At 38.3% G+C, this 16,978-nt stretch overlaps 1 protein-coding gene across 29 annotated transcripts in view; it reads right to left on the bottom strand.

Moving 5' to 3' along the window:
* Positions 1-16,978, bottom strand: part of MCTP1 (multiple C2 and transmembrane domain containing 1) — a 500,114-nt gene continuing 483,136 nt past the window's right edge. For all 29 annotated transcript variants that reach the window (XM_070571402.1, XM_070571408.1, XM_070571405.1 and 26 more), the window contains 3 exons: positions 13,681-13,790; positions 3,009-3,106; positions 1-2,048 (listed from right to left, as the gene is read on the bottom strand). In XM_070571402.1, the coding sequence (XP_070427503.1) occupies positions 1,977-2,048; positions 3,009-3,106; positions 13,681-13,790 (280 nt within the window). In that variant the 3' untranslated portion in view covers positions 1-1,976. The remainder of the gene's footprint in view (positions 2,049-3,008; positions 3,107-13,680; positions 13,791-16,978) is intronic.

The raw sequence follows: 16,978 nt of genomic DNA, 5'->3' as shown, positions 1-16,978 counted from the left end.
TTATACTTAGAAAAGATTATTTTCTTTGTATTTAATGCAATGAATGTATAGTCAACATTACTATTGAACTAAACATCTGAAATTTGATAGAATGAAACAAACAGAAATTAGTCATCTGTTAATGGTTACTATCCACTAGATACATCTGAGTTGTAGAATATCAGGCTTGTAGACATTTGAGTAGACACTGTCAGCACAGAACGTAAATCTCACAGAAGGTATAATCAAAAGTTATTTCAAACAAATTATCCCATCAGTAAACTTTCTGTAGTAACATCAACTTCATGGAGTATTCTGTCTTAGCAACAAACAGTGATGGTATGCGGATGTAAGCGTGTCATTATAAACATGATGCACTAAACAGAACATATTGAGGTCAAACCTTTCTGTAGAAAGGGAATTTAATTGACATTCTTTCAAGCATAGTGTATAAACAGATCAAAATAGTTCTATCATAAGAAATAGTATTTAACAACATAGCTCTAAAATAAAAATACTTTAAAAACCAGCTCTGATGAGATTAAGTTTATTTTTAAAGAGTATTCCTTTAGAGTGAAATATATATTTCTTCTGGCTTTTCTACATTTTCCCAGCTTAACCCCCACCTTCACCCTATCCCAGTCTATTATTAATAAAATGTAAAACATTGTCTGCAGCAGTTTCAACCCAGCTTAATCCCCTACCAAGTCAGGGAAGTAAGGCATTCTCACCAAATTCTCTCTCTCCAGAGGTATACTCCCTTGATATACCAGGGAGTTAGGTACAAAAAACCAACAGAAGTCTTGGGAATGCAATTTTTAAGTACAGAGTCTATAGTAAGTAGTGAAACATTTTTAAAGGCAAACTCCCCCTCCCCATAAGCAGTTTATTTTACAAAATAGGTTTTCATGCATTCATATTATCAAGAATGATTATTTTTTTTTCTATAAATGAATGTAATGAAACACTGGCATATCACTTAGCACACTGCATTCTCCTCTACATTAAAATTCACACTAATAACAAAAATCATACTATGCATTAAAGCATTTCAGTAACCTAATGAGAAAGCAGATACTTTTTTTTCTGTGAGAACACTTGAGTATTCAATATTATGAGATGCACAGAGGCAGAATCTGACATCGAAAGCAATACCAATTTAGTTTGCTAGTAGTTTTGACAACTGAACTGGGTTGCTAATTTGCTAACTCAGTACAAATTAAAGTAGTGTAGGTATAAAAATTCAGATAGGCAATCATTTATAAACCTGGCAGTATTTATGTGTAGTCCTGTAGAGATTTTAAGGTTTTAGAAGGAATGATAGAAGGTTTGGAAGTTTTCATTGTAGGATTTCAGAGTGTGGAAGATTGTCTTGAGGGGGTGGATATATCTTCACTCATTAGCTTAAAATCAGCCTAGTCATATCTAAATAATTGCACAGGAAAGAATGTCAGGATCTGAAATCAGACTCTCTGTTAAATTGAAATGCATCTATTCCAAACTCAGGTTTGGGGATCCCCCCTCCCTTTTGAAATGTATAAAACATAGAAAACTGTAATGGATTACTTTTCAGATAAAAAATAGTCACATTAAAAAAAAACTTTAAAATCAAATTGACAATTACATTTTATGTAGATTCAATCAGAGCACAGCTGAGCATTTAATCTCATATTCTGGTTCTTCCACTTGGAATTAGAGAAGTGTATATAACTCCCAACGTTACCATTCTTACATTTGTTGTTCTAGTGTGGTGTATTAATATCCACAGCTAACAAGGCTTTCACACAGCAGTAGCTAAACCTTTATCAAATTGATTCTGTACAATTGAAGTATATTTTCAAAGACATATGCCTTTGTACACTATTTACAAATTCTCTCTATCATGATAAAAAGGTAAAATAAATAAAAAGCAGAAAGAAAGGAAATGCTGCTGAGGCTGAAGGCTTTTTCTTTTATCTTCCCAAAAAGGTGCTGGTCTCCTCAGTGCTGGGAGCTGGCTAGCCAAGATTGTTTTTCTTCCTTTTACATGGGCTATGAGAAGGATCTGGTTTCAGTTCTTGGTATTGCACCTGTTTAAACAGAGTTCAGAGAAAGACTGGTCAGATGGCCATTTTCTGGCAAAGGAAGGAAAAGCAAAGGAATGAGAGACTGCTTGGGGGAAAAAAAGTGCTCGCTCTGGAAGCTGTATGAGATCTGCAGCTGGGATGCAGAAAACAATAGAATGATAGAGCAAGAGTCAGAGGGAAGTCCTGCCAGAAACTACAGGAGAGCCCTGATGTGAACTTTGGTAACAGTTCACCGTCCATAACACATTCCATTAAAAGCAAAACCATCTCCATCTCTTTTGAAGGGCTGGATAATGGTTCTTTGCAATTTATTGTTTGTTTACTATAGGCTTAATCTCCATCCAGCCCACTCTCATGTCTGATACCAAATCAAAAACTCAACTGAAACAAAGGAAAAAGGCATTGCTACAACTCAGCTTCAAGATTTTGATAAAAACATTTCTCGTTTTACTCTGAAAATAGTTGATGTTTAATGAGCGTTAACCTCAAAGGATTTCAAAGATGTACCCCAGTCTTTAAAAAACAGTCATTCTTCCTCCCCGCCCCCATGGATATCCAAAATATGCATCTTTAAAACTCAATTCGTGCAAGTTATGCAAAGAAGTGTTTTTCTCTCCAATGTCCACTGGCATACTTTGCTCTCACCATCTAATATTCCTGTTTCTCCCTTCACGTAATGGTGACTTCCCTTCACAAACTTCAGCTGAAGCTTCCTTAGAGGAGGACTGTCCTTGACAGCCCTGGTAGGTTCTTCATGCAACTTCTTTCATTCTCATTCCCCATTCTTCTCTGTAAGTTCTTCTTGGATAACCTAACTGCACTAAATTCCTGAATGGCAAAATCTGCTACAGGCTGTAGTAACTTTACCTGGCTCTTCTGAAACCTTTGAAATTAAAAAGATATAAAAGTTCAAACCCAATGCCACACTACATTAAAATAATAATAATAATGAAACCTACATACCACTTGTACATCTGAAGGGACTCTGGAAAGGAAGTCAAGTAGTTCATTGTTATCGATTGCATACGGACTCCGAAGCTTTTTTGTAAATTTATTGATGCCTGAAAGAGTGAGAGATCAAACATTATTGAAATCTCCAAAGTTTGGAGTTGTATAAAACACATTTCTGGCAAAAGTGTTGCAGTGATTTGAAGATCTAGATTAAGTTGCCCTTAAGCCTTGACTGAATGAACCAATACACCCAGTTTTTTCCCTCCCTCTCTTCTTCCTTCCTTCCACCATCTCTCTCCCATTTCTGTCTTTCCCATCTTCCCTTGTTCCTTTGTCCCTTACCTCCCTCCTTCCCAACTCAATGGCTGCTCTGTTTTTCTCCTTATACTTCAGTGGCTTCTTCTCAGCAAGAAAGGCTTTCTATTTAGGAAACAAAAGGCACCTCAAAAATGAGCAATGATGTATCTTGCTTTTCCTCTCAGGGTTACAGTACTTAGAAGCCTTGCCTCAGTGTTCCATCTATGATGAAACTTGCCTCCCTACATTTTGGATTGGGATTGGTTTTAAGGCAAGAAGTCAGATTTATTGTTTCCCCTTTTTCAAAAGATAGACCTTTTTGGGGGGAGAGGAGGCTGTTGCTGTAATGCAAGCTAAATGTTTAGAAGACTTGTGACCTTGATTTTTTTCTCAAAATGACCTGAAATGAGTTTACCATCAGCTTTTTAAAAAATTAAAACCTCCTCCCACAAACACACCAACTCTATGGCCCCATATGGAACAACATCCTCTGAAAAAAACTGAAAACTGGCTAAGCAACAACTACATATGAGGTGAACAAGAAAAGGCTCACATCAAAGTGGGTAGGAGAGGCTGAGATACAATCTGGCCATAAACCTTACCCCCAGCACAGCAACCCACAGTAGGGAGGAAACTCAAAACCCAAAGTTTGTCCCTGAGGAGTGAAGTGTTTGAACCCCACATCAGGTACCCCCCAACTTTTAAGACCTGTACCTGATAGATGAGCCCCTAAAACATCTATCTTTGAAAACCAATGGGGCTTGCAACCACAAGACCCACAGCTATAGTGATTTGAGAAACAGCTCTTAAAGGGCTTGCACGCACAAAGTCAGCCCTCCCAGGGCCCAGGGTGGAAGTGACTGATCAAGGGATGCCCAGACTTTGTGTGGGGAAGGCTCATTTGTCTGTCTTGGAGCATTGCCCTAGGGGCAGGAATCTGATTTGACACACATTCGAGGCCTGCTGGGGTGCTCTCTGGGGACAGAGACTGGAAGGCACTATCTTTGCACTCTCTCTTGCCTTGCTATAGCCAGTGGGTGCCACTATTTTTTTTTTTTTTTAACTCTAGGCTTTTTCTTTTCTCTTTCACATCAGGTGTCATCTCTATGCTGTCCCTCTGCCTTGCTCGAGCTGGTTGGAGCCATCTTCATACTCTCCCTCTACCACACTCCAGAGCACCAGTATCTCCCTGAGGGGAGCTTTTACATATGACTGTTGCCTCAGTTTTACATCTGGTTTTAATTCTACGAAGCAGTTCAAGATGGTGACATAGAAGGATCCTGAACTCACCTCCTCCCATAGACACACCAAATCTACAGCTACATATGGAACAATGTCCTCTGAAAAAGACCTGAAAACTAGCTGACCAACTCCTTCAAATTGGGCAAACGAGAAAAGGGACACACTGAAGTGGGAAAGGCTGAGATATGATCTCACCAGAAACCTCAGCCCCAGCATTGCGACCTGCAATCAGGAGGAGTTCAGAAACCTGGAGCTTCTCCCTGAGGAGCAAAGGGTTTGTATCCCACATTGGGTACCCCAACTTTTGAGACTTGCACCTGGGAGATGAGCCCCTAAACCACCTGGCTTTGAAAACCAACAGGGCTTGCATCCCTGAGACCCAAAGGACTGTAGTGAACAGAGAAATGGCTTCTAAAGGAAACCGACTCACTTGTCCCAGTGCCCAGCGCAAAAGAAGCCATTTGAAAAGTACACAAATATTATGTGAAAGAGATCCATTTGTTAATCTTAAACTATCACTGGAGGGGCAAGAGCCGGCTAGGATACTCTCCAGGGATGGAGGCTGGCAGGTGCCATTTTCGCACTCTTCCTCTACCTTGCTGAAGCCAGCGGCAGTATTTTTTCTTTTTCCTCAGCAGAGGCCATCTTTACCCTCCAACAGCAGGCACCATCTTCATGCTGTCCCTCAGCTGCACTTCAGAGCACCAATATCAACCAGAGTGGAGCTTTTACGTGCATCTGGTGCCCTGGTTTTTGTGACTGCCACCCAGGGGGTGACCCTTGATTGCCTAGCTCTGGTGGCTAGGGGGCTTGTTTTCCTGGGTCCCACAGGACTGTAACAATTAGAGAGAAAATTCTTGGCAGGCTACCACCCCCAGGGGACTACAGAGACAGCAGACTAAAACACACCCCTAGTCTTTCTGTGAAGGAGACCTATTTGCTTGTACTGTAGCTTCAGCCTAAGGGGCAGGCTTCAGGTTTGGCACACATCTAGAGGATTGTGGAGGTGCTCTCAGGGAACATAGGCTGGGGGTTGCCATCTTTGTGCTCTCCCTCTGCCTTGCTACAGCTCACTGGTATTTCCAAGAAACAAGCTTATACACTCATCTGGAGCCCTGATTTTTGTGGCTGTCTCCCAGAGTACACCTCTAGATGACCTGGCACTGGTGGCCAGCAGTGCGTATGCTTATGGTCCCACAAGACTATATATATTTGCATACTTTGAAAGCTGTTGCTTGAAGTTCTGGCTTTCAATCAGCCTGACACTAGGTGCTGACTGAGATCCTTCCCTTTGGGACACTGACTGGTCTTGGCACACCCTCAACTACTGGGAGCTATTAATAATAAAATAGGCTGCTTGGGAAATCTCAAAGATTTGAGAAACAACCAAGAGCTAGGGCAGAGTTGAGAAATAAGCTTCATCTTCTACATGAGGGCACTCCTTCAAGACTGGGAGAAGTGACTGTTTTATCTAATTCATAGAAACCAACACAGAGAGTGAAGCAAAATGAGGAAACAAAGCAATAAGTTCCAAATTAAAGAACAAGATAAAACCTCAGAAAAAAACCTTAATGAAACAGAGATAAGTAATATACCTGATAAAGAGTTCAAAGTAATGGTCATAAAGATGCTCACAAAACTTGGGAGAAAAATGGATGAACACAGGGAGAACTTCAACACAGAGATAGAAAGAAGTCACAGAGCTGAAGAATACAACAATTGAACTGAAAAATACACTAGAGGAATTCAATGGCAGACTAGATAAATCAGAAGAAAGGATCTGTGAACTTGAAGATAGGCCAGTGGAACTCACCCAATCAGAGCAGCAAAAATCAAAAGAATTTAAAAAGTGAAGATAGCTTAAGGCATTTATGGGACAATGTCAAGTGTACTGACATTCATATTATAGGGATCCCAGGAGGAGAACAGAGAAAGTGGTAGACAATTTGAAGAAATGATGGCTGAAAACCTAACCTGGGAAAGGAAACAGACATCCAGGTCCAGGAAGCCCAAAGAGTTCCAAATAAGAACCCAAAGAGACCCCCACCAGGACACATTATAATTAAAATATCAAAAGTTAAAGACAAGGAGAGAATCTTAAAAGCAGCAAGAGAAAAATAACTTGTTACATACAAGGGAACCCTCATAAGACTATCAGCAGATTTTTTTTCAGCAGAAAATTTGCAGGCCAGAAGGGAGTGGCATGAAAGAAAAAACTTCCAACCAAGAATACTCTACCTGGCAAAGTTACCATTGAGAATTGAAGATGAGATGAAGAGTTTTCTAGAAAAGCAAAACATAAAAGAGCTCATCACCACTAAACTAGCCTTACAAGAAATGTTAAATGGACTTCTTTAAGCTGAAATGAAAATGTGCTAGTTAGTAATAAGAAAATATATGAAAGTAGAAGTCTCACTGGTAAATATATAATAAAGATAGTGTATTAATCACTTATAAAGCTAGTATGAAGCTTCAAAGACATGTAGTAAAAATAACTACACTAATTAGTTAAGGGAAACACAAGAAAAAAAGATGTAAAATGTGACATCAAAAACATAAAATATGGGGGGGACAGTAAAAATATAGAGTTTTAGAATGCATTAGAACTTAAGTTATAAAATATAATGTTATAAATATAATGTGTTATACATAAGCCTCATGGTAACAACAAAGCAAAAACCCATAGTAGATACACAAAAGATAATGACACAGGAATCTAAGCATACCACTAAAGAAAGTCATTAAACCACATAGGAAGAGAAAAGGAGAAGAAGAAAGGAACAGAGAGGAACTATAAAACAGCCAGAAAACAAACAAAATGGAAATAAGTATATAGCTATCAGTAATTACTTTAAATGTAGATAGACTAAATTCCCCAATCAAAAGACATAGAATGGCTGAATGGATAACAGAACAAGACCCATTTTTTATATGCTGCTTACAAGAAACTCACTTCAGATGTAAGAGAAAACACAGACTGAAAGTGAAAGTGTGGGAAAAGATATTCCATCCAAATAGAAACAAAAAGAAAGCTGAAGTAGCTATGCTTATATCAGACTAGATAGACTTTAAAACAAAGACTGTAAGACTGTAATAAGAGACAAAGAAGGGCATTACATAATGAAACAGGTCAACAAGACAATATAACATTTGTAAGTATGCACCCAACATGGGAGCACCTAAATATATAAAGCAAATATTTACAGACCTAAAGGGAGAAATAGACAGCAATACAATAACAGTAGGGGACTTTAATACCCTACATTCAATAATGGATAGATCATCCAGAGAGAAAATCAATAAGAGACATTGGCCTTAAGTGACACATTAGACCATATGGACTTAACAGAACATTCTATCCAAAAGCAGCAGAATACACATTCTTCTCAAGTGCTCATGGAACATTCTCCAGGATAGATGATATGTTAGGCCACAAAACAAGTCTTAATAAATTTAAGACGATTGAAATCATATCAAGCATCTTTTCCAACCACAGTGGTATGAAACCAGAAATCAATTAGAAGAAGAAAACTGGAAAATTCACAAGTATGTGGAGATTAAACAACAGCTACTGAACAACCAATGGGTCAACAAAGAAATCAAAAGAGAAATAAAAGAATACTTTGAAACAAGTGCAAATGGAAATACAATATGCCAAAATTTATGTGATGCAGCAAAAGCAGTTCTAAGAGGTAAGTTCACAGTGATAAATGCCTACCTTAATAAACAAGAAAAATTTCAAACAACCTAACTTTACACCTCAAGGAACTAGAAAAAGAGCAAATAAAGCCAAAAGTTAGTACAAGGGATGAAATCACAGAGTGGAAACAAATAAATAGACTGAAAAGATTAATGAAACTAAGAGCTGATTCTTTGAAAAGATAAACTAAATGAGAAACCTTTAGCTAGACTCACCAAGAAAAACAGAGAGAGGACTCAAATAAATAAAATCAGAAATGAAAGAGAAGTTACAACTGAAACCACATAAATACAAGGGATCATAAGCTACTATTATGAACAATTATACACCAACAAGTTGGGCAACCTACAAGAAATGGATAGATTCCTAGAAATATACAACCTTCCCAGACTGAATCATGAACAAATAGAAAATCTGAATAGACCAATTACTAGTAAGGAGATTGAATCAGTAATCAAAAACCTCCCAACAAACAAAAGTCCAGGACCAGATGACTCCACTGGTGAATTCCACTAAACAAAGAAGAGTAAATGCCAATCCTTGTCAAACTCTTCCAAAAAATAGAAGAAGAGAGAATACTTAAAAACTTATTTTACAAGACCAGCATTACCCTGATATCAAAACCAGACAAGGATACCACAAAAAAGAAAATTATAAGCCAATATCTCTGATGAACATAGATGCAAAAACCCTCAACAAAATGTTAGCAAACTAAATTCAACAATACATTAAAAGGATCATTTACCATGATCAATCGGGATTTGTTCCAGGGATGCAAGCCTGGTACAACATCCACAAATCAGTCAATGGAATACCCCATATTAACAAAATGAAGGTTAAAAATCATATGATCATCTCAATAAATTCAGAAAAAGCATGATAAAATTCAACATCCATTTGTGATAAAAATTCTCAACAGAGTGTGTATAGAGGTAACATTCCTCAACGTAATAAATGTTGAGAGAATATGACAAGCCCACAGCTAACATCATACTCAATGGTGAAAAGCTGAAAACCTTTCCTCCAAGATCAGGAACAAGACAAGGATGCCCACTCTTTCCACTTTTAATCAACATAGTATTTGAAGTCCTAGCCAGAGCAATTAGGCAAGAAAAAGAAATAAGAGGCATCCAAATTGGAAAGAAAGAAATAAAAGTGTCACTATTTGCAGATGACATCATATTATATATATAAAACCCTAAAGGCTCCACCAAAAAACTGTTAGAATAAACCGAATGCAGTAAAGTTGTCAGATTGTTGGATGAGGTAATCATGAGGACGTGACTGCCAGATAACCTGTGAGCTGGACCTGGACAACTGCAAGCTCCTCATCCCCCACCTTGTACTTGGATTGTACATTCTGCCCACCATTCTCACAGTGGGAGCTGTTCCAAGGACATAGCATTGAAAGAGTAAGGTGGTGTTGAGACCATCTGGATGGTATACATGATTGAACACAGTTAAGGCCTCTATATAAACTTTTAAGATTTTGGCAGGAGGGTGTAGAGATCTACTGGTCTTGCAGCCACCCAAGAAAGCCTCATAAGTAAGTTTCCTTGCTTATTAAACTTGCCACCTACAAATCTGGAGTGGTCTGCCTCTTTTCTTTGGTCTCTCTTTGCCCTTTACATATGGGGGCCAATTTGTGAACCAACAAGGATACAAAATCAATACACAAAAACCTGTTGTATTTCTATACACTAATGATGAACTATGAGAGAAATTAAGAAAACAGTATCATTTATACTTGCATCAAAAAGAATAAAATACCTAGGAATAAACTTAACCAAGAAGTTGAAAGACCTGTACACTGAAAACTCTAAGACATTAATGAAAGAAATTGAAGACGACACAAATAAATAGAAAGACATTCAATGCTCATGGATTGGAAGAATTCATATTGTTAAAATGTCCACACTATGCAAGGCAATCTACAGATTCACTTCAATCTCTATAAAAATTCCAATGGCATTTTCCACAGAAATAGAGTAAACAATCCTAAAATTTGTATGAAACCACAAAAGGCTCCAGATAGCCAAAAGAATCTTGAGAAAACAACAAAGCTGAAGACATGCTGCTCCCTGATTTCAAACTGTATTACAAAACTATAGTAGTCAAAACAGTATGCTATTGGCATAAAAACAGACATATTGATCAATGGAACAAAATAGCCCAGAAATAAACCCCTGCATATGTAGTCAATTAACTTACAACACAGGAGCCAAGAATATACAATGGGGAAAGGACAGTCTCTTCAATAAATGGTGTTTGAAACATGCACAGCCACATGCAAAAGAATGAAACTAGACTACCATCTTATACTATACACAAAAATTAACTCAAGATGGATTAAGGACTTGAATGTAACACCTGAAACTATGAAACTCCTAGAAGAAATAAGCAGTAAGCTCCTGACATCAGTCTTGGCTAAGATTTTTTGGATTTGACACCAAAAGCAAAAGCAGCAAAAGTAAAAATAAACAAGTGAGACTACATTAAACTAAAAAGCTTCTGCATAGCAAAGGAAACCATCCACAAAATGAAAGGGCAACCTACTGAATGGGAGAAAATATTTGCAAATCATATATCTCATAAGGGGCTAACATTAAAATATATAAAGAACTCATACAACTCAATATAAAAAAAAATCTGATTAAAGAATGGGCAGATCTGAATAAACACTTTTTCAAAGAAGATATACAGATGGCCAATGGATACATGAAAAGATGCTTAACATCATTTATCATCAGGGAAATGCAAATAAAAACCACAATGAGATATCACTTCACATCTGTTAGAATGGCTATTATCAAAAAGACAAGAAATAACAAGAGTTGGTGAAGATGTGCAGGAAAGGGAACTCTCATACACTGCTGATGGGAATGTAAATTGGTGCAGTCACTATGGAAAACACTATGGAGTTTCCACAAAAAATTTAAAATAGAACTACCATATGATCTATTTCTGAATATTTATCCAAGGAAAACACTACCTCGAATTGATATATGCACCCCATGTTCATTGCAGCATTATTTACAATAGCCAAGACATGGAAACAACTTAAGTGTCCACCGATGGATGAATGGATAAAGAAAATGTGGTGTGTGTATATATGTAGACATATATATATATATATACACACACACACAATGGAATATTAGTCAGCTATAACAATGAGGGTCAAAAAGTATAAATTTGCAGTTATAAAATAAGTCATGGGGATGTTCTGTACAGCCTGGTGACTATAGTTAATAATACTGTATTGCATATTTGAAAGTCGCTAAGAGAGTAGATGTTCGAAGTTCTCATCACAAGAAAAAAGTTTCCATTTCTACATCTCTGGCACTGATATCTTCAGAAACCAATTTTACTTTTAAATTACAAGAAATTTAAATTTAATGCCTGCAAAAGTTGCTGCTGTGATTGACTTACTTGGATCACTTCTTGGATTAGATCGACCAAGGACAATTAAAGATGAGCCACATCTACCCATACTAAATTATTCAACAGTTAATCCTCTGCACTACCTGAAGAACAAATGTGGATGAGGGGCAAATTTAAGTCAAACTGGAGCTATTATACAAAGAAAAAATTTAATCAGATAGAAATGTCAAAATAATGTATAAAGCTAGAAGTATCTATTCTACATATTCTATGGTATAATGTAGAATTTCAATGAGCCAAGTCAACTCTTTTAAAATTATATTGTACTTAATAAATTATGAAACATATTCACATAAAAAAATAAACAGCTTTATATGAAATCAACAGACTGGTAAAAAACTAGGCCATAAACTAGAGCATCTTGGCTCTTCTTCAGGGAGTCCAGCAAAATAAACTTCTGCAAACATGATTCTGGTTCCCGTCTCCCCATGTGAGACCTACGTCTTAAATTTCTGGTTAATATTTCAGCAATCACCTACCACTAAAGGATGACTGTTCTTGTTTTATTTCATTTGATGGAATAAGAGGCCCAAACACATTCTCTAAAAATTATGTTTAAGACAGCTAGCCAGTGAGGCCACCCCAGGTTACATAGCCAGATGTCTGCCATGGGCTCCAGTTTCTGAGAACCTGGGGAAACGAAACCAGAAGTTCACCACCTATCACAACTGAGATGGCAGGTCTGACCCTAGGTAGGTTAGAGCTAATAAACTGCCACACCTAATGCCCTACCCTAATTCCTTCAATAAAACAGCATCTGTTTTAAATATCAGAGAAGGAATGAAAGATGAGGGCTTGAACGTACAATAGGGAAGCAAGAACACGGTAGAAATGTCTCTTCCCTCCTATAGTGAAGGTACTGCCTTAGCTGAAACTGTTTCTTTAAATTATAGAAATTGAGGAAAAAATAATCACCATTCCCCCTAACTTCCACTCCCTACCCAAAATGTAAATAAAGGTATTAATAGTGATAAGGGGTAAGAGAGCCTACTCAAGATATGACAAGATAGGCTAAAAAGAATAGGGAGATAACAATCTTAAAACTGAAGGGCTTGGAGACATCAGACCCCCTTCTCACTTTATTCTAGCATATTTCTTTAAAAGGCTTAAAAAGAAAAGAACAAAACATTCCCTTTGATCTTTTTGCTTTCAGTGTAAGCACGCATTTTCTGGAGTTAAGACCCATTTTGGTTCTTTGCATTTTGTATAGGTTTAGCAGTCTATGCAGGCCAGGGGCAAGTAGAGAATTCTACTTCCACCCAGTCTTATTTATATATCATTAATGTTGTGGTTTTATATGTTAATCGACCTTGGAGACTGAAAACTGAGTTTTTCAAACCAAGAATTTTGTCAGCTAAGGAAAGGAAAAATCCCCAAACTATGAAGAATGCTGAAACTACCACCTAAATGGCACCTAAGTGCGTAGGAACTGTTGATATGCAGCATAATTGCACTAAAAATTAGGACCAAAAATATCACCTTTAAAATGGGTTTTTGCAGAGGCATTCTTGTTTAGTAGACATAAAGGTTTCTTATTCCTTAGCAGCCTGTCAATGCCAAGGACCCTTTTCCTGCATCCTAAAGGTGACCATATATAGTACCATGTTTACAGATGCTTCCAGAAGATAAAGTACCACAGCACCAAAGCATATTGTCCTAAATGCACCATATGGATCGAAATGCCTCTGTTTTCGTATAAGTGGTGAAAATAAATCAGAGTGATATCTAGACAAAGCTACACTTTGATATATGAGGAATCTGCACAACTACATGTTTATAGTATGATGGAGCCTATGGTGCCAGATAAGAAAAATGCATTTTGCAGGTAGACCTAAATCTTTATACCGTTGTGATTTTTTAACTGACCTGTCTCTTTTCATCATGGAGAAGCTTCATGACCATAAATACAGGCAACTACTGACAATATAACTCATCCCTTAAAAATAGTTTGTTCTTAGCAGCAGACAGTTTAAAAATAAAAATAAAAAAGGCTTTACTTACCCCAGACAAGGACAATGTATCTCAGTGGAATGAAGTACAGGATGACTGTGAACACACAGAGGGCTATGATGGCCAGCCAGCTTAAGAATGGGACAGTCCAGTTGAAAGTACTGAATAAGAAATTAACACATCAGCAATCTGAGCACTTCATACTTTTTTCAAACAAAGATTAAGATAAATATGATTCTGACTCAAAATCTGGATTAGGCTATCTAGTAAGACTGCATTTCCCTCTGGAATAGAAGCCAATTGTAGTAGGCTATCAGAGGACAGAGTTTAGTCATAATCTGCTGAATTCCATGAACACAAGGCCCAGGTAAGAGTCTTGCCACCAACCCCTCCAGATTGTCTCAGGTGACTTCAGAGTCTAAGCCATTGCACTACATGGGTGACTCCCCACTTAATCAAAACAAAACAAAACAAAAACTTTGTTTTTCTACTTCTAAAACTAGTACCAAATCTTGTTTTCTCCAAATTTTCTTAGAGGAGAATGCCCCCGGGCCTAACATTCTTTCTTCTATCAACTCTCACACTGGATTCCCCACACTGGAAATAAAATGTTGCCAGCAATCATCTATAGACCTAAATGTTACACTGTGCTATAAATCCTCTGAACTTTAGAATTCTTCAGAGGAATACTCGCTTCCCACTTTAGCTGTGTTTCAAATGGAACTGGAAGTCAGGAAGGGGAAACAGAAGAGTTAGCCTTGTAAAAATTCACCTGCCATCATTGCCCTTCTGAGCAGAAATACAAAGACAATTAAGAAATAGTCAGCATTGCCTACTATTCTCCTTATATTATTTCCGGCAAAGGAGAGTGTGGCATGTGGTAGATTTGTTGGAAAGACTGTGAAAAGGGAGTGTAAACTGGACAAGTGTGGGTGATGGCAGGGCCTGGCTGATGGGTCTGCAGTGTTCCCACCCTGCTGGTGACTGATGATATAAAGTCAAGGAAGGCTGCAAGGCTGTGTATTGACAGAGAGACAAGATCAGAACAAGGAACAGAAACGGGATCAATGAACAGAAGTAGACGAAGTTACAAAAAAGACAGGACTAAGAAAATAGGAAGGAATTTAGTGGGACAAAACGGGAAAAGAAATGAAAAATGATGACATAGAAGGCAAAAAAGATGATGTAGAAAATCAGGGAAATGGAATATGAAAAGATTGTAATAATTTAAGGCTTTTTGTGTAGAAATTCTGTAGTGAATCTCTGGTGGTTTTAAAGAGAGACTGACAACATTATAAAGAAAACAGAGAACCACTGTTTGGAATCTTCAGAGTTAGGTAGATAACTGTATCACCATTTACAGGCACACCATGGCAACTAACACATCCTGTTGCATGACTCTTTAGCACAGTTTAACGAAAAGAACAAAGAAGGGAGTGGATCTGTGTTCAAAGCCTAGATTGTATGTGACTTTAGACGAGTCAACATCTCTACGCCTCAGCTTTCCCCTTTATAAAATGAGGACAGCTTCTATTGTATCAAGGAAGACTGATAGTGATGGTAACATGCCAATGTGAACCAGGTGATATCAGAGTTAATCAATTCCAGGAGTCTAAAGTATGGCATTTCTTCTTATAAGGTAATGAGAAGGGCCCCAAAGACACTTCAGAAAATATGAAATTGTACATGATGTGGATATATGTTAGTGTTTTTTATGTCTTCTAATTTCCTGGTAATGTATGTTTATTTACTTGTGGTAGGGTTTGTCCAGGGCAGTTTCTTTCTTTCCTTTTTTTTTTTTGTTTGAGGAAGATTAGCCCTGAGCTAACTGCTGCCAATCCTCTTCTTTTCTCTGAGGAAGACGGGCCCTGAGCTAACATCCATGCCCATCTTCCTCTACTTTATATGTGGGACGCCTACCACAGCATGGCTTGCCAAGTGGTGCCATGTCCGCACCCAGGATCCGAACCGGGGAACCCCAGGCTGCTGAAGCAGAACGTGCACACTTACCCGCTGCACCACTGGGCCAGCCCCTCCAGGGCAGTTTCTGATCTGATAAAGGATGATTAAAAGATTTTCTTCCTATACTGTGTCTCGGCATAATACTTAGGAGTTATTCCGTAGCTTTGCGGCATATGGCTTGCTTTTTGTGACTCTCTAGGTCAAATGTTTCCTAAAAACGTTTTTTGTAGTAAAAAAAGCCAAAGTTGGATCAAACTGGATGTCTTGTTTTCAGTAACTCTTGGGGTCTGACTTTTCTATCTCTGTTTGCCTTTTTCCTCCCATGGCCAGAGAGAGTGTCCTGTAACTGTCACCAGGTAAAAGATCATGTCTTCCCTCCTTTACTGACACCTGTGGTTCCCTTGCTTCTGCCCTTTGTGGAGAGAACTGAAGGTGGAGGGTTGCTTGCTTTCCTGTGGCTCAGCTCAGAGCTATCCATCACACTACTCTATGTGCGAGGGCACTGGCTCTTCACTCAGAAAACCCTCCTAATAGGCAGCCTCACTGAAAGGCTCCCGGTATTCTCCTTACTCCTCTTGGAAGGATAGATAAATGGCAAAGAATGCTAACCAGCATAGCTAATGTCAGGGAAAAAGAGACTGCCCTCTTCTGTTTCCACAGTGCATTATGAAATGTAAATCTAAAATATGATCCTCCCCGCCAAAAGAGATGCAATTCAAGAATGTTCTGGAATGATTACTTAGTAACAAGATGTGGTAATTATAGAGGCTGTTCACTCTGAACCTAAAGATTGCTTCTGAATCTGCTTTCTGGATAGATGCATTTTATCCCAGGTGACCCCGGGAGAATTTCTCTTTTTTAGTATTCAGAAGATTGTTGTGCAGAAAAAATGGCTCCTACAAGACTCACTGGATCCTATGCCATATTCCTATATCTCAGTCTATACCTATGGGAAGTTCTGTAAAATCCAGTTTTCCCCAAGGCTGGTCCACAGCCAGGATATGGTCACATCCCTCAAGAGGCCGTGATGTTTTCCAACCAAGCACCTATTCTGAGGTCTCCCACCACCCAGAGTTACAAAGAAACCTCTTCCCCTCAGGCATTTACTAGCCTGAACTCAGAACTGACCCAGCTTCTTCTAGTATAACTGAGATGCTTCTGTCAGGTATCAACCACAGTGTACCTCGGAGAAAAGACAACACTCAATAGGGAAATGCCCCATTTAGGACTTCACTCAATGCTTCAGTGGATAGGGTGTGGAGAACACAGGAACATTCTTAGAGATGGAAATAACATGGAGAGGAGGAAGGAAAGAGAAAAGATGTGGGAATCAGTCTACAGATGTCTGAGACTAAATGTTGCTTAGAGGCGCATTTGGGAGTGAGAG

Source organism: Equus przewalskii, chromosome 13 (assembly GCF_037783145.1).
Source record: "Equus przewalskii isolate Varuska chromosome 13, EquPr2, whole genome shotgun sequence".
NCBI classification, from domain to species: domain Eukaryota; kingdom Metazoa; phylum Chordata; class Mammalia; order Perissodactyla; family Equidae; genus Equus; species Equus przewalskii.
Note: the sequence above shows the minus strand (reverse complement) of the source record. Positions and strands in the feature narration are given on the sequence as shown.